Source organism: Amblyomma americanum, chromosome 3, assembly GCF_052857255.1.
Source record: "Amblyomma americanum isolate KBUSLIRL-KWMA chromosome 3, ASM5285725v1, whole genome shotgun sequence".
Classification (NCBI taxonomy): domain Eukaryota; kingdom Metazoa; phylum Arthropoda; class Arachnida; order Ixodida; family Ixodidae; genus Amblyomma; species Amblyomma americanum.
Genome location: NC_135499.1, coordinates 2,094,861 through 2,116,881, shown reverse-complemented (window position 1 = coordinate 2,116,881; position 22,021 = coordinate 2,094,861). Strand labels below are relative to the sequence as shown.

Here is a 22,021-nt window from a genome sequence, read left to right as displayed (position 1 = left end):
TATGCGACCAAGCTGGAGAAGGGGGAGTATGTGCTGCGCCTGCACGTGCGCCACGAGCAGAGCGCCCTGGTGGAGCGCCTCGCAGAGCTGCCTGTGGAGCTGAGCCAGCGGCTGCCCACCGCCCTCCCCCTGGACGTGTACCGCACCCACGGGCAGGCCATGCTGGCCACGGCCAAGAAGTTTGCCCCCATCATGGCACGGCCGGGCACACGGCTGCCCGTCTACCTGGCACCCCTGCCCTGCGACAAGTGAGCATTGAAGAGTGGCACAGTCCAAAGTCCAACAGCGGGATTTGGGGTTTGGTGTTAGCGAACTCACTTATGACCAACTCCATTTCAAAGTTCGTTTTACACGATGTTGTGCACATTGCCGCGTTTAGCAGAAGTATAAGCATGCCACTCGCCATGAGTAATTTGCACCGAGAGTAATTTATTGGCGAGATATGCGAGCACACCTGTTTGCAGTAGGCAATGATTATGGCCTGCACATTGCATTTAGCCCCATCAATAGACGATACGGGAAATGTGCGGCGCCATCTCTTGGCTTTCCAAGAACTAGGCCTGCCATGTTTTTCAGTAGCGAAAACGAAACCGCTGTCGAGCGTTGGATTGAACCGGCTGCTGCGCTTCATTTGAAATGTGAAATGCCTATGCACTATTGCATTAGATTGTACGCTCAGTGAGTATGCTATGATATGTCCGGGAACCGGGTACGTTTCAGCTTCTCGCTTGTTTAATCTTTTCTTGTACTTTGTGCCAAGGTTTCAGAACACCAAATGCCACGCAAGGTAATATGTGTCAGCATGCCGACCAGTGCTCAGCTTTCGCTTTCTGCGCTCATTTTTCACCAAGGTGATTGGTGATTTGCGTTTATATCAAGACATGGATCAGGGTCTTTGTTCTCTCTGGACAAAATCTCGAGTCGATTTCGAGCATTTACTAACTTTCCGATAGCGCATAGCGGTGGGACGTGAACATATCGACGCTGACTTGAACCCGGCCTAGGCCTGTGTTGCTCAAGCCTGTAGTCTAGTCGCTAAGAAGCTCATTCATTAATTTGCTGGCAGATCGCGGCCATGGGCACACAGTGCGCTCCATCGACAAACCTTGATCGCTCGTGCCGTGGCAAACTAAGTGCACTCACAGAATTATATGCCGATTACTGCTTAGTTTTCTACGTGTTATGCCGAGCTTTTGTCATGGTCAATTACATTTAGAAGGGCTAGAAAGCTCTCTCGACCGTTGACCTGTTGCAAGGTCTCACGTGCTGTCTTCCGCTGCTGCCATGCGATCGTGCCCGCATGTTATGCGAATTAATGTGCCTTTGTGATATAAAACACTCTGTTGGTAAAAATTGAGGTTTGAACATTTTATTTTTTCAGGATTCCTGCAATCGATATCTGCTGCGACAAACTTGTCGCCGCGGATATCCGCATCTTTTCTTACAACATTTTGAATTATATATGCATATCTTGTTAATATCGACTGCTAACAGCGCAATATACACTCCAACTGCGTCTTTCAACAAGGCAATAAGCACTAGCAGCGGCGCTGGGATCTGAAACGGTGGCATTGAAAACCGTGGATATGCATTGCACATTGCACTTAAAGGAATGGCATTGCGCTGCTGGCCGAGGGTCTTGTGTAATTGTAGTGCAATGCACGCAGCTGCTAGCATCAACGTGCACAATAGTTCACCCTGCCACAGTTGTTGGTTAACACATCGGTGCTCTAAGCGCAAAATAACCACTCACTACCCTACCAGATGAATTTGCGTCCACTTGAAAATAAAATTGCGATGATAATGTGGAGTGCTTCAAGCGGAGCCTAAATGCGTGCATAAAACGACGTCACAGAGTTTGACTTTCCAACCCACTCCCCAGTGCCAATTCATGCCATCATCAGCACCAAACTTCAAGCAAAGCTGAGGACACGGTATAAGCATGATAGCGTTGCCTGAAAGTACCTACATTTGGTAAAAGATTAGCCGTGTAAGCAGTGCAGTGGGTGAAGCGTGGCTTTTGAAATTCCACTCGCGAGATTCATGACAGCTACACCGGTGTCAAGAAATCACGCATAGCAAACGACGCACGAGCTCGGCGAGCTCGGCCAAACCAAGATGAAAACCGGAAGCTGTGGGCGCGGTGTTGCTAGACCTCCAAGCAGTCTCGCATATCGTCTCTTAGAATCGTGTTTTCCACACGCGACATCATTTCTGCCAACTCCAGTCCGCTTCCCCGCATTTCCGAGCAGTACTGTCGCAGCACTCCGGTAGCCAAAAGGGCTTCGCGAAAGGGGCAGGGGCGATCTTCTTCTGGCAGCGTATCCTTGGGGGACCAGACGCTACTACATTGGCAGCAATGGCCGTGTTCAACGGGCTCGCTGCCACTGTCAAAAAAATCCTCAACTGCCACTTCCTCTGGCACAGCGTCTGAAACCTCGGCAAGTTGTCGCCGCAGTGTGGCCACATCACTGCCTTCTTGCACTGTACCCGCAGCTTCTGTATCTTCACGACATAATCCTACATGACGGAAGGAGTTTTGAATTGTGTCTTGAATGATGTATTGCCAAGCATAACTCATTATTTCAACTGCGGCCAAGAAATTAATCTTTAACTGGCCGTTAACACTCACTTTCACTGAGAGCTGCTCAACAATGCATTTTTGGTAGCCGAGCTTGAAAGCACAAATGATTCCTTGGTCCAGTGGACGTAAGACTGCTGTTGCTTTGGGTTTTCTTCAGCGCTGAACATTTATTTTGTAGGATACTTTGGTATCCCCCCCATCGTCTCCCGCACCACCAGGAATGTGGAGAGAGGGCACCCCTGGGACTGTGCTCATTTCTGCCCCAGCAATGACGTGACGTCACGGCAGCGCGCTGCCTTTTGCGGAGAGGGTTGTATGCCTAAGCTTGACGGCAATGATTTGCTGAAGATAGAATGTAGAATAAATGCTACTTTTCCCCTGATAGGTGTATTTTTACTTAGAAAAAATTTTTTTTGCACATTGTGTATATGAGCTGCGCCCCCGAAAATTGGCCGCCAAATATGGAAAAAATTGTGTGGCCCTTACATGCGTGTATACGGTATTCTTACCTACCGTTCTTGCGATCTTTAGCTGCGTATATAATAGGCCTTATAGAAAAACTGGCGGCCCCTTGCGTTGACCGCGTGCGTTTCTGCTATGTTGGGGGATTCCGGATACCGTAATTATATGGTTCTGGGAGATTAGGGATGCACACGTTGGCATCTGTCGTTGTCCAAAATGCCCAAACACTGCTCTGTATCTTGCTGCACACAAAAAGGACCCGAGGATAACCAGGGAAACAAGATGAGGGTGCCGACTTTGTACACTTTACTCTGTTTCTCACCGGGAGCACGATGCGAGGCTGGTGGGAGGTCGCTTCCTGGTGTTGAGTGCTTTTCGAGAGGTGATAATTAAATCACAGACAGTCACAAAACAAATAACATGCAGGGCTAAAAAAGGCCCAAAACTGAGCTGCCTGCTTCTCTTGTATTTGTCGAGGAGTGCTTCTGCCTGCTAGCACTTAGGGTGCACTGCGTCGGTCAGCTAGTAGTTTCTCACGCGGGATTAGTTATGCTACACTTCAATAAATGAGGTGCTACAAAACAGACTAGACGAGACGCCGGTATCGTCGTCCTGTCTCGTCCCGTATGTTTTGTAGCGCCTTACTTCTTGAAATGAAACCTGCATATCCAACTAGCCCAGCAACAAACATTGCTGAAGGATAAGTTATGCGTCTGCCACTCAGCTTCATGTGCCAGTTTTTGTTATCCTTAAACTAAGAGCGAAATGGAGTCTGCTGGTTTTTATGGGCCTACGCGTTAGCGTTAACAGGCGTTCTGCAGAGCGCCGGCCCCCTTGTTCCCTTAGCACTGGGCCCCACTACGCAAATGCTTTCTGCACGCAATGAAACAGCACAATGTAACCTAAAGGCCATGGAAACTAAGCTGTCACAGTACCATCGGACGGCCTTAAGCACTTGAGTAAAACGAACAGTCGGTAAGTTTCACCAATGTTGTACTCGTAATCAAGTTTGCAATCTCGAAACTGCATCATCCATGAAATGCAGGTGCGGACACCTTACCTCAGCCTCGACCGTCGACGCAAGAAGAAAACAAAAAAAAAACAGAGCACACCAACTGAAGGACAGTCTGAGTCTGACATTTTAAAACTTAAAGAAAAGATATATGTAATTGCCCAGTACACTTCCTGGTCTCTGTCAGCAGGCTCACATGCGACTCCATTGTGAATTTCTAGCTTCACTGCTGGTGCCGCATGATAGGTATCCACGAAATCGCTCGGAAATGTGGCAACACAGAAAGGTCCGCAGACCACTCGTCGCTCATTATTTTTCTCTTAAACCTTAAAATAAAAGGATCGTCAAACTGAGAAAGCCGCTCACACAAACCACACCAGGCAATCCTGTGACCGCATTCCCTCAACATGGCATTGCTTGCTTGTTTCATTTTTCTTTCAGTAGATGGCAGCATTTTTGCACAAGCTCTGTACACTGCACTTTTCGTGGCCTTTCAAGTCAGGGAGTGTAACCGCTGTGCCACTAGAGAAAGCAGCTGTGTTTGGACGTGAAGTGTAGATAGACCTGGAATGTGCTGAACTTATTCGGAGTCCTGTTCTTGTTTTCTTTTGGAGCAGAGCTTGCAGTTCCTCCTCTTCTCCATTTTCTTTTTTCAGCTAATAGTGATTGGGTTCCGTGAAGGAAATGTGGGCATGGGCTTTGAAATTTGGTTTTTTTGAAGAAGGGAAATAGTGCAGTAACAGTCTCGCATAGCATATGTCAGGTGGACAAGCGCCGTAAGAGAAGGGATAAAGGAGGGAGTGAAAGGAAGAAAGAGGTGCTGCAGTAAAGGTCTCAGGAATAATTTCGACCACCTTTAACTTGCACTTTAACTGGCAGTGACATTGCACAGCATCATCATAATCATAAACCTGCTGGCGCATTTGGTAAAATATCTTAGCAGTGTGTTGCAAGACCCTAAGGCACGAAATATAACGACTCTCATCATTTACAAGCAAAGAACACTGCATGAAATACAACATGAATGGCAAAATGAAGTATGCAAGCGCGCTCTGGTGTCATGGGCCTCTGAGGCAAAACCGTGCAATTGGAACTGAAATCCGACCATTCCACATGATTGTCCAACTCACCACTAACTCACTCTAAAGTAAAAGACAGTACAAGAACCAACAAAGGTGCTCAGTGTAGCCTTTCAGCTTTGAGGAGCACATGGCAAAACGGACGCCATGATTGGTGACTAGCGGACCACGTCCGGTCAAAGAAAAGAAAAACCAAAACAAAATGAGACCAAAGAAATGGTGTTAAAAGAAGCAAACTACCCAACTACCCTTTGCAACGTCACTTGAAAATTCACACGCGTGTTTCTACAGAGTGAAACCAGAGACAAGTAAAATGTATTTATATTACCCTCTATTACTTCACAACGACATTCACGACTGCTTTATGATCAGGTTAAATCAATGCATGAACCATGAATGGGGGTTGGTTGAGTTGCATTGGAGAAATGGTGTCACCATTGTTCACACGCGCCTTATGTGTCATGTGGTTTTGATGCTTTTTGTGTTTTTTCTTAATGAAAAACAAGTACTGAGCTGCATGCTGTATGCCCGTTTTCAAAGGATATTTACCATTTATATATTTTTTCCCCATTTTCTTTTATTTAAAATTTTTACTTTTCTTATTTGTGTTTTACTTTGTTTTTAGTTTTCTTATATTTTTATCTTTTTTTAATTTTCTTTTATATTACGACTGCTTTATGACCAGTATGATATACGATTTCTGTGCTGTTGGGTACTTTTCCACTCGGAGTAGCATTCAATTTTTAGCTTGGCATTTCTTGCTGACTGCGCTTTTTTGCTTACACAAAAATTCCTTTGGACGTTAAAGGTATACAGCTTCGCTGTAAAATGATAGGTGTAACGTCTTGAGACCGGAATCGGGCAGAGTGGATGAGGGAACAAATGTGGCTTAATGACATCCTAGTCAAAATCAAGAGGAAGAATGGGACCTGGGTAGGGCATGTCTTGCGAAGGCAAGGTGGTTTTTGGGGTAACAGACTGGATTAGGTGAGCGGATGAGATTAAGAAAATAGCGGGGATGGGGTGGTCGCAGCTGGCACGGGATAGGGTTCATTGTAGAGATACTGGAGATGCCTTTGCCCTGCAGGTAGTCAGGCTGATGACGGTGATGAGTTGCAGATTTGATGCCACTATTACTTTAAAAGAACGTCTTGCTGGACATCTGTACATCTTTGGTTAAAGGTGCGAAAACAGACACAACACAAGGTAGGAAGACGGGAGGTGCTCCGTCCTGTCTTACTACCTTGTGTTGTGTCCGTTTTCGCGCCTGTGATCAAAAATGATGCCACTATGTCCCAAGTCGAACTATCGCTTTTGTTTTCTTCTGTGATTTGCTGTTTCTTCGAAAGAAATCTTGGTTTTAAGCTGCTCATAATCGGCCATCTCGTGGCAGAACCTATTTTTTTTTTGCTTCCTTTACTATAAATGCAGTTGTTGAAAACACAGCACTTGTGATGCGAGTGTGCTGTATTCGTTCATCATGAAAGCCCTGGAAACTGTTTCGAGGAACTTAACTTGCTCCCAGCTGTGTGGTTTTTTCATCCTCGACTATCCTATCCTTTTCTATGTTGCAGGCTCCCCAAAGGCTGCAGTGCAGGACACTTCCTGACGGGCACGGTCACAGTGACCAAGGATGAGCAGGGCAAGAAAGTGGTCAGTGCCATTGTTTCCTCCTGTGCTCGTGCTTGCCTGCAGCATGCGAGATGAGCATTGCACCGTTGCGTTTTGGGCAAGTTGGTTGTTCTTAGGGGGTGGAAATTTTTGCGCACACAACAAACATGAACCAGAGAGGGGACACATACAGGTGCAAACTTTAACTGCATTTTTATTGCAAGTGCAACATATATATATATATGTATATATATATATATATATATATATATATATATATATATATATATATATATATATATATATATATATATATATATATATATATATATATATATATATATATATATATATATATATATATATATATATATATATATATATATATATATATATATATATATATATATATATATATATATATATATATATATATATATATATATATATATATATATATATATATATATATATATATATATATATATATATATATATATGCATATGCTTCCACAATCAGACAAAATGGCAACAAAAAACACTTTGATATCTGCAATGCCACACGTGCTGAACACCAGCTGCGACTCTATCTTTCCCTTCCCCCACACTTTTCATAGCCAATATTCTTCCAAAAAAATTGACAGCGCTTAAAATACTATGCTTGGAAGCTTCTGTTTTCGCATTGTGAAAAATAGAAATGTTTCATTGGTGTATTCGGTTATTGCGGGAAGTGCCCTATATCCGTGCATAGGCTGTGTTTGTACCATGAGAAACTTGCCTGAGGCCCCGCTTTTCTATGAGAAGCTAGTTTGCGCACACTAAGTGCCAACTCTTGGCATGTCCTGGCGCTGCGCTTACAGATTTCGGCCAGAAAAACATGAACTAGGAAGTGCAAACCTCTCGTACCGCAGGTAGGTTACGGTCGTGTTGATGCTAACAAGTGCAACATGCGGGTATTTGCTTGAGTTAATCCATGAAGTGGAAGTAGTTCCTGCATGCAATGCGCAGCCAGTGCCATTCTTCGAAATGAACCAGAAACAATCCTCGGTGAGCACGTTAACACAAGTTGCGCTTGTCAAAGTACTTTGCGGTTTTAAAATGTCTCCGAGACTCCTATGAGAAATGTGCAGAGTGGTCACAGCAGCAGACTGCCCAGTTCACAGTTCACAAAAAAACCTTGTTCCGTTCTGGCACATTTCAATGCACAGTCAGCACAGGTTCCCGCTGTGCAAAACCCAGCTTGCCGCATAAATGGCTCCTAGTGAGGAGGCAAACGGAATTTAGGCATAGAAGGCACCAGACACAGCGCTCAGCTCACTTCGAGTCGCCTTCGGATGCCTCCGATCTGATCTGCGTGCGTAGCTGCACTACACAACCACAATGCGCAAGAAATATCAGTGGAAACGACAAAGTTGAAAGTGAAACTGAACAACCAGACAAAATCCAATCCGTAGCACAGGCAACAAGCCATTAGACGTCAATTCGGTTTTCTGTCTTCCCAGCATGCCTCGGGCGTCCATGGTGGATGAAGTGAAAAGCCGCCAGCTTTCCCTCTAGTGTACAGTAAGAAACTCTATGGTTATTGTTCACCGAATATTCGCACAAGTAGCAAATATTCGTCAAAATATTCAATTCAGTTTGGAAAAAATACGTACTGTTTGCACACCCCTGGTTATCAAAGCTGCTATGAAGTTACCAGCACTTACTGTTGCTTATACATAATCCCCCATTGAAGGGGTTGTGTCGAAAATTTGTAATGCAGCCCCAACTGCAGAAGGGAAACGCTATCGTGTGCAGGTTCGAACAAGACAACAAATAGATCAAACAAAACAAAACGAAGCCATGGTTATAATTTAGAGGAAAAGAGCCAATACAAAATAAAAACACAAAGAAATACCCACACTGAACAGGAGTACAACACTACAGGTTGAAGAAAAGAGTGCACCAGATATTGAGCATCCCAGGTGAAGGCGGGGATGCCTTGTAGACAGGACGGACACGGGTGGATGTAGTAGTGCGACGCGTCGTTGGTGTTGCGTCGAAGAAAGTGGCGGAAGGGAGCCAGGTGGTAGGAGCGGAGAGGACCACAGGAAGACACCGGTGGACTCCTGTCAGCTGCCCCGAGAACTTGGCAGCAGCAGGAGTAGCGTAGCTAGGACACGTTGTCGGCATCCCAAAACACCGTAGGCTTAATACAGTAGACTCGCGATAATTCAAACTCTGATAATTCGTACTTTCGGTTAATTCAAACAAAAATCAAATTTTTGGTTGGTTCGCCATGTTTTCAATGTATTTTAAGGCCGCTTAATTCAAACACCGCAATTCGGTTAATTCGTACTTTTTGCTTGTCCATACCGGAAAATTATCGGCTATCGTTGCCACCACTGGTGAAAAATCTGACTTCTTATATTACCACAACAGTGGAAAATGTTAAAATAAGCGCACTATGGCCTAAAGAAATAAAAGAAAGCGAACAAGAGCCTAACAAACAAACGTTCGAAACAAAAGCCTCCCGAAGGGCACATTGTTGCTCAACTTTCCGTGGCTTGCTAGCATGCTTGCTAGCCAGTTCAAAGCAGGAAGTTCGAAATTAAAACACATAACCCTCAAAACTTGTGGAAATGACGACTGTCCACCTGCGTTTGTCAAAACGCTCAAAACTGACGTAAAACCTGACGTAAAAACAAAGAGCACGAGAAAAGGGGAAAAAAAAAAGGTGCGAAAGTGACACGAGTAGCATCGGCCGATTCCGAATCACGTGACCGCTCGCGCTTTTCTTTCCCTGGTCGGTCGCCTGCGTTGGTAGCATCATGTCTCCGCGGGGGAAGTACCGAACCCTTTCTGTGAAAGAAAAATTGGCAGCCATAGAAGAAGTTGAGGCTGGAGCGAAGAAGACTTCTGTGGCATTGAAGTATGGAATCACAAAAAGTACGCTGACAACGATTGTGAAAGCGAAAGACAAGTTGCGAAACAACGCAGGCCATTTCGCTCCCGACAGAAAAAGGCTTAGGGAGGCGGCGCATCCGGAGCTTGAGAAGGCAGTTTTTCTTTGGCTGAAGCGCGCTCGGAGCTGCAGTCTACCAGTAAGTAGACCAATCCTGCGAGAGAAGGCCGAACAACTGTCTTTGCGCTTTGGAATTGAAGACTTCAAGTGTAGTGATGGATGGGTGTCGCGATTCAAGGAGCGACATGGCCTCACTTTCAAAACAGTAAGTGGAGAAGCGGCAGCGGTCGATGAGGCGGTTACTACCGACTGGCAGCAGACGCGTCTTCAGAGCCTACTGCTTGAATACTCCCCGGCTGACATTTATAATGCTGACGAAATGGGACTGTTCTTCAAGTGCCTTCCTCAGCAAACATTGTGTCGCAAGGGGGAACGTTGCACCGGCGGAAAGCTGAGCAAGGAGCGGCTCACAGTCATGGTTTGTGCCTATATGGATGGTAGTCACAAGCCCGAACTTTTCGTTGTTGGCAAATCAAAGCGTCCGAGATGCTTTAAAGGCGTCCGAACTCTTCCCGTTTCTTATGCAGCAAATACACGTGCATGGATGACGCAATCTTTGTTTGAGGATTGGCTGCGGAAACTTGACGTGCGGTTTAAGCGTGATAAAAGAAAAGTGCTGATGATAGTGGATAATTGTCCCGCTCACGGTGACGTGGAGGGGCTGGAGGCAATTCGTCTTGAATTCCTCCCTCCAAACACAACAGCTGTCCTCCAGCCTCTGGATCAGGGGGTAATCAAATGTCTGAAGATAAACTACAGAAAGCTACTCCTTAAGAGGATGCTAATATGCATGGATAATTCCATGTCGTACAGCGTAACACTGCTGTCGTCTGTGGGAATGCTAGCTGACGCATGGAGTGCAGTAACATCGGCAACGATACGGAACTGCTTCCAGCATGCCTTCTGCATACCAGGCCACACCAGTGATACCTTGCCTGACGGCGCTCGAAATGAAGGTGAAGACTGCCTCCAAATGGAGAGCGATGAAGCAAGGCTAGTGCTTTCTGCACTCCAAGCACACAACATAGCTGCTGACCTCAGTGAATTTGCGGCTGCCGATCATAACCTCTGCGTGTGCAGGGAAGACACCCTGGACAACTTGGTGGCTGAGGTGCTGCCAGCACAGTACAGCAGCGAAAGTGAAGAGGAATCAGAAGAGCAATCCTCTGTGACAGCAGCACAGGCCTTCCACTACCTTGCCGAGGTCCGCAAATTTCTGACTGTAGAAGAAAATTCTCAAGAACAACTGGCTGCTCTTAATGGAATAGAGAACTTTATTCTTAATGCACATGTAAAGAAAAAACAATCAACAATTCATGATTTCTTCAAACGGTCTAGTCAGCCATAGATTTCCATTAAACTTGTTCTGGATCCTTCACCTCTGCTCTGTTTTTACTGTGTAATTAAAGAGTGAAATGTTTAAAATATGATTTAAGTGCGCTGTAATCTTGCTCAGAGTCATATATGCGAGAACTTCCGATAATTCAAACTTCCTGATAATTCAAACAAAATCCTGGGGTCCCTTCGAGTTTGAATTAACGAGAGTCTACTGTACAGGCTTTCCAAGGGAGCCTCTCGGCAGCACGGACTTTCAGTCCATTGGCTGCCACCTCCACGCTTGAAAGGAACGCAGGAAGCTTGCGTCGGTGATCCAACGGAGGTCCCACGGCAGCACGGACCTAATGTCCAACGGCTGCCACCTCCACGCTTGAATGACCCAACCTCCGCTGCGCTTTCTCCGTTCACACCTTGGTTTTCTCAAACGTTAGTTCTCCGCTCCTCATGCTCGCCACGCTCTTTGTCGCCGTCGCCTTGCAAACCATTCACATGCACAACGCTGGGCTGGCACGTGTAGCATTCACTGTCGACGCACCGCTGTCCACACTCACAACTCCCCCGATGATTTGTTGTGCACATCACATATGCCTCCCCTTTGGGAAAGTTTTTCGCAGAAAAAACTGCTGCCGTCGGTGCACACAACACGAATGTTCACGTAGTAAACAGACAAGTTAGACGCCATTGAAGACACCAAAGGCACTTTAAACAGTGACAGATGGAGGCGCATAGGGACACACAGAGGGAACATGGGGCCCAACATTACACATCTGGCACAAGAGAAAATATAGAAAGCCTACAAATCATTGGACACACACTTTGCACACATCTTGTGGGGTTGACTTGGGGACATAAATAGTTTCTCCCCGCTTACTCGCGGCTGACACGGTTCAAAGCCGCCCGGACCCTACCCCGTGATCGCATATGCTACCGAGCGCACGCCAACCACGGCGGGCCTTGCTCTGAGGGAACAAAGGAACGACACATTGGCTGACACAGGCATTTATTGCTACAGCAACAATAACGCCAGCTCGCAACAAGGTCGTCCGACTCACCAGCAAGGTTCCGAGCGAATGTTCGCCCGCGCTAGGGCAAGGGATATATACTCCGAAGGCCGGACGGGATGATATACGGGAGCGGGTCTCCCCGTTGCTTCCTCGCCCCGCCGGGGAAGAGCAGAGCCGCGAGTGACACGTCCGCTCGCGCCGACGATCCCGGCCGAAGAACCCCATGCCCCCTCTCCCGCGCGCGATCTTCAGCAGTCTCTCGTGCCGCGACGCTGGCGCCCTCTCTTGCCAGTTAATGTAACTGACAAGGGAATGCGTTCCTCCTCGATGTGAGACTGCTGCTGCACGATGCCTCGCAGGAAAGCAAACACAGGAGGCTGCAGGGCAGGTCCCCACAGTCTGTACCTTAAAGAAAAATAAAAAAACTTGCAAACACTCCCAGACTGCATTTGTACAAGTAACCAATGCAAACACACTGGATAGTAGCACTGTACATTCGGCATCACCCTCCGGCAATTTACAAATGACTCATGCAGTCAGCACCTACGTTTTCCGAGCCCTTGTTGTACTCTACACAAGAAGTATACTCTTGGAATGTTAAGCTCCAGCGCAGTACACTGCTGTCCAAATGCTTTGTCTTTGTTAGATATTGTAAGGGTTGGGGGTCAGTCTGAATGATGAAGTACGTCCCGTACAAGAATATATGAAATTCCTCCTCAACAGCCCTGATTACTACCAAACACTCGCGTTCAATCACTGAGTAGCGAAATTCGCAAGGTAACAACTGTCGACTCGCATATGAAACCGGGTGGTGGACTCCATCATGCACCTGCAGGAGAACTGCACCTACGCTGACGTCAGAAGCATCTGTGCGACGCACGAACTGCTTACTGAGGACTGGAGCTCTTAATACGGGCCTGGAAGTTAATGCGTTCTTGAGCTTGTCAAAAGCGGCTTGCTGCTGTGGTGTTCAAGAGACAAGGTTGCATTAATTTTTGCACGTCATCTCCACGAGCGATTGGACTTTGTGGGCATAGCCAGGGATGAAATCGCGGTAGTATCCGGCAAGCCCTAAATAGTAAAGTATTTGCTTCTTGGTCTTTGCAAGCAGCACGTTGACGAGTTTTTCTACCACTGTTTCCAACGGTCAGATTGTCCCTTCTCCAATCTGGTGTCCAAGAAAAGAGATGTTAGTGGCCAGATTTCATTCTTCTGCGGCTTGATCGTGATGCCAGCCTCATGCGCCCTGCTAAACAGCCTCTTTAAAGTCCAAAGACGTTCTTTCCAGGAAGAGGTCGCTACGAGAACATCGTAATGTAATGAACGACATTGTCTGTGCCCTGTAACAGAATGCGCATAAGGCATGTAAAGATAGCTGATGCTGTCTTAATGCCGAAGGGCGGGTAGACGAACTGATAGTGACCGGATTGGGTAGAGAACGCTGGTTCTGTCTCGAAGCTTTCTCCAAGGTAGTTGCCAGTAGCCTTTAGGAAGGTCAAATTTCGAAAAGTACACTTTCGTTCCAACCTCGGAAAAGTAAAACGTTTGTTCATGGAATGGGCCTGCACCAGACACAAGAACATCATTGATAGTGGATGAATAAAACGTACACTTGCCAAAAATGGGTTTTAAAATATCACGTTTCGGGACCACTACGGGTCCCTTGTTCACAATGAAGATGGACGAAATGTGCCGCTTCTTATAAGCGTACTTGACAGCGCTACAGGCGCTGTCAAGTACTTTTTTCGAGATTGCTTGTCATACACACATGCGCTGAATAACATCAAGGAGTGGCCTGAAATTTGCTGTTCCCTTATTGTGCCCATATTGACATTGCAACGTACAAACAGAGTTCGTGTTTGCGGACCTGTCAGCGATGCGTAAAAATCTTTGTCACGCTCTGCGATCATAGCACTGAGGTCAAATTTAGCATAAAACTGAGGCAAATTTATCATTGCTGTTAGGACATGGCCTCAGTAATTTCAGAGTAATGCAAACAACTTGTGTAACAATGCGTGGCACAATAAAAGTAGAAAAATAACTTCCCCCCCGCTTGTACCGCAGGTTCAACTTTGGTACCGGACTTTTTTCCGTGCGTCTATCATCCCCGAGATGGGTTGAATATATCCGAGAGTCAGTAATTGGCACGAACATGTTCCCGCTTATGCAAGACGTCAACTGGCAATTTTAATTCCTGGTCGGCGGGAAAGTGGCGTAGCAGAAACATGTCGCAACCACATTGGGACTGTCTTGCATGCTTCCAGCAGGTGCTTTACAGCAGATGAAACACAAAAACCACTCAGACTTGCAACCTTGATACACATTACTCGCACTGAAAATTTTGTACAAGTGCTGAAACCTGCTGCAAAGAGTGATCTTGCTGGCTTCCCAGGCAGTGTTCCCGCTCACGTACCACATTGGCGAGCTGCCCAAGAAGAGTGTGTCTTGTGCCAAGAACTCGTCCGAGGACAAGAGCCCCGACCAGGAGTTCCAGGAGGCCCTAAGGGACCTCAAGGTGTCCTGGGTTGCCAAGTGCGTCTCGCTAGTGCACGCTTTATTTGTTTGTTATTACATTCGGGGCCGTACAGGCTTTGCAGTGGGCAGAAAGGAATGCGAAAAAGCAGGTACACAAATGATTGGGTTGGCCAATTAACCCGGTCCTTTGACAGCTGCCCCACCGCCTGCGAACTTCTTCATCTCATCTGCCCACCTAACCTTCTGCCGCCCCCTGCTATGCTTGCCTTCTCTTGGAATCCACTCCGTTGCCCTTAAGGACCAGCGGTTGTCTTGCCTTCGCATCACATGCCCTGCCCAAGCCCATTTCTTCCACTTGATTTAGACTAGGATGTCATTAACATGCGTTTCCTAACTCACCCAATCTGCCCGCTTCCGGTCTCTTAACGTTACACCTATCATTTTTCTTTCCATGGCTCGCTGTGTTGTCCTTAACTTAAGCTGAACCCTTTTCGTTAGCCTCCACGTTTCTGCCCCGTAAGTGAGTACCAGGAAGATACAGCTGTTGTACACTTTTCTCTCGAGGGATATTGGTAAACTGCTATTCATGATCTGAGAGAACCTGCCATATGCGCTCCACCTCATTTTTATCCTTCTAGTCATACAATGAACACAGTAAAATCAATCACAGTACACTGTACTTATGGGCGACCTAAATTCCAAGGTGGGAAGAAGCAGTCTGGCGACCAGGCTGTAGGTGACTATGGGTAGGTTCTAGGAACAGCAGGGGATAGTTATTACTAGAGTTTGCAGATAGAAATATATTACAGACCATGAATATCTTCTTCCGCAAACGAGAGAACAAGAAGTGGATCTGGAGGGGCCCCAGTGGCGCGGCTAAAAATAAAATAGACTTCATACTATGCGCTGAACCTGGCATCGTTCGGGATGTGGACGCCCTCTGAAAGGTGCGTTGTAGCGACCACAGAATGGTAAGGTCTAGAATTAGCTTAGACTTGAAGAGGGAACGGAAGAAGCTAGTGAAGAGGAAGTCCATTAACGAGTTAGCGGTAAGAGGGAAAATAGAGGAATTCAGGATATCGCTGCAGAGCAGATATTCAGCCTTAACTGAGGAAGACGATCTTAATGTTGATACAATGAACGATAATCTGACAGCTATCATTACACAGAGTGTGCAGTGAGAAGTAGGTGGTAGGACGATTCGACAGGATACCGGCAAGCTATCTCAGGAGACGAAAGATCTGAAAGAGAAACGTCAAAGCATGAGGGCATCTAACCCTACCGACAGAAGAGAACTAGCAGACCTAGCTAAGTTGATATATAAGCGCAAGGTAGCCGACATAAGGAAGCTTAACTTAGAAAAAATCAAGTATGCTCTAAAGAATGGCGGTAGCCTGAAAGTGATGAAGAGGAAACTAGGCATTGGTAAAAATCAGATGTATGTATCAAGAGACAAGCAGGAAAAATGGCATTAGCACTATGGATAAGATAGTTAAAGTAGCCAAAGAGTTCTACACAAATCTGCACAGTAGCCAATGTAATCAGAACATTAATGAGAGGGGCAGTAGCACACAGCAATGCGTCATCCCGCCAGTAACAAAAGAGAAAGTAAAGAAAGCTTTAGGAACAATGCAAAAGGGAAAAGCAGCTGGTGAGGATCAGGTAACAGCACATCTGTTGAAAGACGGAGGGGACATCGTGCTAGAAAAACTAGCCACCTTGTATACATAATGCCTTTTGACCTCGACCGTACCAGAAGCTTGGAAGAACATAAACATTATCTTAATTCATAAGAAAGGAGACCCCAAAAACTTGAAAAATTACACACCGATCAGCTTACTGTCCGTTTCCTACAAAGTATTAACTAAGGTGATCGCCAAAGATTTTCTGTTTTAGCAAGGGTCACTATACATCAGCGAAGAACGAACTTGCGTCTATCCATCCTGACTTTATTAATCTAAGCCAGAATTTAGATTGTAGTTTTCTTTGGGAAGTATTCAAGAATAAGCTTCAATGCCTAATTGATCAATATATCCCATCTAAAAGTCTTTCTGGAAAGCGCCGCTGCGACAAACCGTGGATCACGTGGCAGATCAGACAGCCTATCAGGAAAAAAACATCGCCTTCTACAAAAAAAAACAATGCCCTGCAGTATTGCAGTCGATTCGTGCTCTTGGCAGTACACTAAAAACTGAAATTAAGGCTCTTAAGAATAGCTGTTTTAATTACTTGCGATCGAAACTGGGTAATAATCCGTAGGAATTGTGGACGTTTTTGAAACACAATGGGCGTGAACCAGTTGGAATCCCGAATTTAGACCTTGATGGTGAAGTTATTACTAATGATGGTGATAAGGCATGCTGTTTTAATGCTTTTTTTTCAGTATGCTTTTGTGCCAAGGTACATTGGAGAACTTCCGTTAACTCATGAATCTTCTGTCACTGAAACCATGTCTGAATTGGTTTTTACTCACCAAGGTAATGTCGGAAATGCTGGACTGCTGCGCAGATGGCCAACAGCTCATGCCCGAAAGTGCTGTAATGCTGCTCGGTGGGTGTCAGTTTCCGGGAAAAGGAAGCGATCGGCCACCATACTGCTTTGCTGAGTTGTTGTAGGACGACACCTACAGCTGCGTCCGACGCGTCGACCATGACGCATTGTGGAACTCCAGGTTGCGGGTAGGCAAGAAGTGTGGCATCGGCGAGGCGCTTCTTGATCCCTTGAAAAGCCGCTTCGGTGTCGTCCGTCCAGAGCAGCTCTTTAGCAGCACCTTCTTGTGTCGACAGCAGGAGGTGGAGAGGGTGCAGAATGTCCGCACACTAAGGTATGAAATGTCGGTAGTAATGCACGAGACCAAGGAGCTCACGGAGCTGACGCTTAGTGGTGGGTTGTGGAAACTTCTCGACAAGTGTAACCCTGTCTGGGTGAGGTTGAATGCCGGAGCTTGAAACAACACGGCCAAGAAAAGTCAGCTTCTAAGCACCCAGCTCACACTTATCCATATTCACCAAGATGCCATGCAAGGCCAGGCGTTGAAGTGCGGCTCGCAGATGTGCCTCATGCTCGTCCGGTGACTTGCTTGCAATGAGTAGGTCATCGAGGTATGCATGACAGAAGTCGAGGCCATGCATAACGCCGTTGATGAAACACTGGAATGCCTGCACCATGTAGGCTGTCTGTGACGTCATGAATGTGGGGTAGCAGATAGCGGTCGGGCACTGTTGCTCGATTAAGTGCTCGATAATCCCCGCAGGAGTCTTCTGGTGTAGACTTCGGCACCATGTGCAGTGCTGACGCCCAAGGACTAGCGGGCGGGCGGATTATGCCGAGCTCGGGCATGTGGTCAAATTCCTGTCATGCTGCTTGCAGCTTTTGTGGGGACAGGCGATGTGGGCGTGTGTAAACAGGTGGGCCTGTTGTGACAATGTGGTGCCATACATTGTGTTTGACAGCCGTGCTGGCCTGTGGTGATCGTGTCAGCTCAGGGAAATTGTGGAGAATGCTGGTGAATCGGGCAGCGCCTGGAGGTGCCACAAGCATGGGGCTGAGGGGCTTCCCGCTTTTGGACGGCTTCCCGCGCAGCTCTGCTTGTGAGGGCGGATCCTGTAAATGTAAATGTGGATGTCTGCAAGCAGTCCGAAGCTGCGCAAAAAGTCTGCTCTTAGGATGGCAAATTTTATGTCGGCCACCACAAAAATCCACCAAAATATCCTCATGAGTCCCAGGTCCAGAGAGAGAACGTTGCCCGTGCGTCGCTATGGTCGTATTGTTGACGGCTTGCAATGGTGATGAACCTGGTTGTTTGCAATCGGCTGACGACACCACCGTTACACTGACCTCCGCCCCCGTGTCGACCAGGAAATGAGTGCCCCTCTCACGATCGGTCGGAAAGAAAACCGATGGGCAACTGTCCGGCGTGGCTGAGGCACTGGTCACTTTCAGTGCTGGCCCGGGGCGTTTCCCGAACTTTCGCAGGCTGGTATGCAGTTCTGTGCAGCATTGCCGAACTTGTGGTACCAGTACACTCTGCATGCGTTGTTGTGGTGCAGTGCACTACCGTGGATGCTGCTTGCCGCTCGATTTCAGCGAGGCGAGAAATTTCTTCCCGCGTTTTTTACAGGGAGTTTACAGGGACGGGCGATGTACCTGTACGGACTGCCGTGATGGTCGGCGTGACGACAGCCATCAGTTTGTCAGCGAGCTCGGCCAGCTTGGTCAGGTCCGTCTCTCCCAATGCAGTGAGGCCTATCTGCACGTTTGCGGGGAGTCTTTACATAAAATGTTCCCACACTAAGCGGCTGTCGATGCTTGCCGTGCTGCCAGCCAGTTGCTGCATGTGGCACAACAGTTGACTAGGTCGGCAATCGCCCAGTTCAGCCTCCCGTAATAGTTGCTGGAAACGCTCCAACTCCGAAGGTGTGACGCGACACATCAGCGTCTCCTCCTTGAGCGTTGCGTAGGCGGTCCGTGCAGGTGGCGCAAGTAGTGTGTCCCCCACTTCGCTGGCCGTCGCAGGGGGAGACTGCCCACCACGTGGTGGTACCTGGTACTGTGGGCGGTGATGCGACGCGACTCAACTTGCGCGAACCAAAGTTTTGGGTCGCTGGTCCAAAAGGGAGGCAATTTGACATCCAGTACTGCTACAGTGAGGTTGGCGACGTTGCTTTGCTGTTCCACGGCGATCACGTCTGGGTCACCAATTGTCGGCACATGCAAGGAAAGCAGAGGCGATGCGAGAGGCTTGGAGTCTCAGTGCCAACTGGTTTTATTCTTTTGTATGCCGGCCCCTTCTCGGATGGTTGGTTGACTATGGTTGACTGCGGTCGATCATGCTCATGTGCTGGCAGCGCCACTGCTTAAAGGGGCTGCGAAACACTGCTCATGTTGTCGTTTCCTTTCTTCGTCCCTGTATTGTGTGTGCTGTTTTTCAGTATGAGGCTATCTTAGCATGTGGCAAAATTTTGCACTCCATGGTTACCTGTTCTCTGTAACTCGTTCATGCCAAAGCTGGCAGCGCCGTATGCATGGTTACAACAACCATGTGAACGCCCAGCTGACCCAGCCATGTTTCATCATCACGTCGATGGCGCACAAGGGAACACTGATCAGTGACGTTCCCTTACTTATGGATCCGAACTCGAGTGCAAGATACTGCGATGGTGTGACGGCCTGCGCAAGATATCAGACATTTAGCATAGCGCGTACCGCTACTGCTTACCGCCAACCATCGCCCGTCGCTTCTAGCACGCTGGTTGGCCACGGCGAGCAAGGAGCACGTGCTGTTGACGGGAACGTAGCACCATCTGGCGCCGCCGCCCGGTGATCCTCCGCAAGCTGACGATGTGCACTGCCTGCTAAATGTGAAACGAACGCATCCTTCCTTGGGACCGAAACGAACTCTTATAGAGTGCAATGGCTCGATCGGATCGATTCCGCAAAGCCGCTCTCAGATACATAGAGAGTAGCCATAAGTGTTGAGTGCTAGGTCATAGGATGTGTACAGAGAGGCTCAAAGTCCTTCGATGCAAAAAGTAGCCAGAGCCTCTGGTGGTGTATTTTTGTTTTACTTGCTTTACAGTGCTTTTATCTAAGGCAAACAAGCTGGTTTTGTTAAAGTAATGTAAAACACAAAAACTTGACAATACGTATCTCTAGTTATTAACACGATTTGCAGTATATTTACTCTTTGTCCAATCATTAAGCTCCCACTAAGTGATGTCATATCCGCTGCTAAAAACCGCCACTGTATGGTGACACCGTCAGCACCAAGAATTTGTTTTTGCGAGCAAATTAAAATATTAAAAACCGCAGCATACGCGGCACGACCGATGCTAATAGCATCACTAGAACTCCTTTTATGCAACCAGGAGGCAAAACAATGCACTGAAAATGTGTTTCGGGGCCCCTTTAACTGCGGCGCTTTTTGTGTTCAGCTCAAGCAGTCCCCCCACTCTGTGTGCAGGCTGCAGGGGAACTCGTCAACGCAGCTGTACGAGGAACTGAAGCAGGATCACGCCAAGCATGTTCCACTGCTGCTGGCACGCATCCAGGCCCTGGATAGTGACAAGGTGAGCTGGGAAGCCACCGGTGATGCTAAGGGAGGCCATAGTTTCTTTGTTTGCAGGCAGAGATTCAAAGACAACCAAGCTTTATTCATCTCGGAAGAAGAGAGCGCAGAATTCGGTCATCAGCTAGCTGGCTTGAAACGGAAATTAGATTCGCAAGGAACGCATTTTTTTTTACAGCCCACTAACATCGTCTAGGACTCAACAGCCACAGAAATTTTGGCATTGCCTTTCAAACTCCATAACTACTACGACTAAAATATAATCAAACAACTGTATTATGGACGATGACTTCACGATAGTAAATGCATACTTCCAGCTGCTTTTTCACATCCAAGTGCTTCTTATGAGTTGGCTCTGGAGCAGTCCGAATTAATGCCAGACACCATGGTCACAGAATATGGAATCCTTAACTTGCTGCTTAACATTGGCATCAAAAAGTCTATAGGCCCCAACAATATTTATTAATTTTTTGTAGCTGCATCTCCAATAGGCACTGCAGTAGGGAGGTCACTTTCGCATTCACAGAAACAACGAATCATGCACTTAAGGCATAAAAAAAGGCCTCGTTTGATACAGCATTTCATTCATAAACTGACCTCACAAGGAATGAAGGACGGAGAACGTCACCTTTAAAAGGAAGTTCAGTAAAGTCTTAAATTGTGGTTCCTATTACTCTTTGAAACTTGAAACGGTGGCTTTAGATACTTTTCCTTGTACCAGTTTTAGAATAATAAATACTGGACAAGAATTTTAAGCTTGGATTTCTTCTGTGGCATTTGAAGTCTAGTCCAGAGGTTCTTCAAACATTTTCACCTCAAGGATTAAGAAACCCCGACAGCCTTCAACATATGGCAAGGAACCCTCCTGTCAGAATCAGTCGGTGCTGCTTGCGAGTGGGCCCTTTGTGCTTTTTGCGGTTCTGTTCACTTTTGTAAGTATTTGTTTGTGCATTGAGTTTTTTTATTCAATGCCCATCTCTCACTCAGACCTTTAACCCAGAGACAAGAGTCGCACGACCAACGTTCTCTCACATTCAGCTGGCGAAGCTAAACAAACGTGGCGCCTTGTCCAGCTTGCACACCCACGCTCCCTTGCGCCTGCGACTGTACTCAGTGTTGCCGACTGAGCGCAGCGTCATCCGTGACAATGTCAACGACATGCTTCAGCGCGGCATTATACAGCCCACTCACAGCCCTTGGGCCTCTCCTGCTGTCCTGGTGATGAAAAAAGTGGCCCCATCAGGTTCTGTGTGGGTTACCACGGTCGCAACAAGGACACTCACAAGATGTTCATCCTCTACTCCAAATCGACGATGCACTGGATTGCTTGCAGGGAGCGGAGTGTTTTTCATCTCTAGATTTACGCTCCGGCAAGTCCCGATGGT

The 22,021-nt window shown here is 47.1% G+C and overlaps 1 protein-coding gene across 2 annotated transcripts in view; it reads left to right on the top strand.

The window, feature by feature from the left end:
• The window catches only part of TppII (Tripeptidyl-peptidase II), a 148,477-nt gene that overhangs the window by 98,332 nt on the left and 28,124 nt on the right, over nt 1-22,021 (top strand). For both annotated transcript variants that reach the window (XM_077657037.1, XM_077657036.1), the window contains exons 22-25: nt 1-248; nt 6,712-6,790; nt 14,487-14,626; nt 20,532-20,637. In XM_077657037.1, the coding sequence (XP_077513163.1) occupies nt 1-248; nt 6,712-6,790; nt 14,487-14,626; nt 20,532-20,637 (573 nt within the window). The remainder of the gene's footprint in view (nt 249-6,711; nt 6,791-14,486; nt 14,627-20,531; nt 20,638-22,021) is intronic.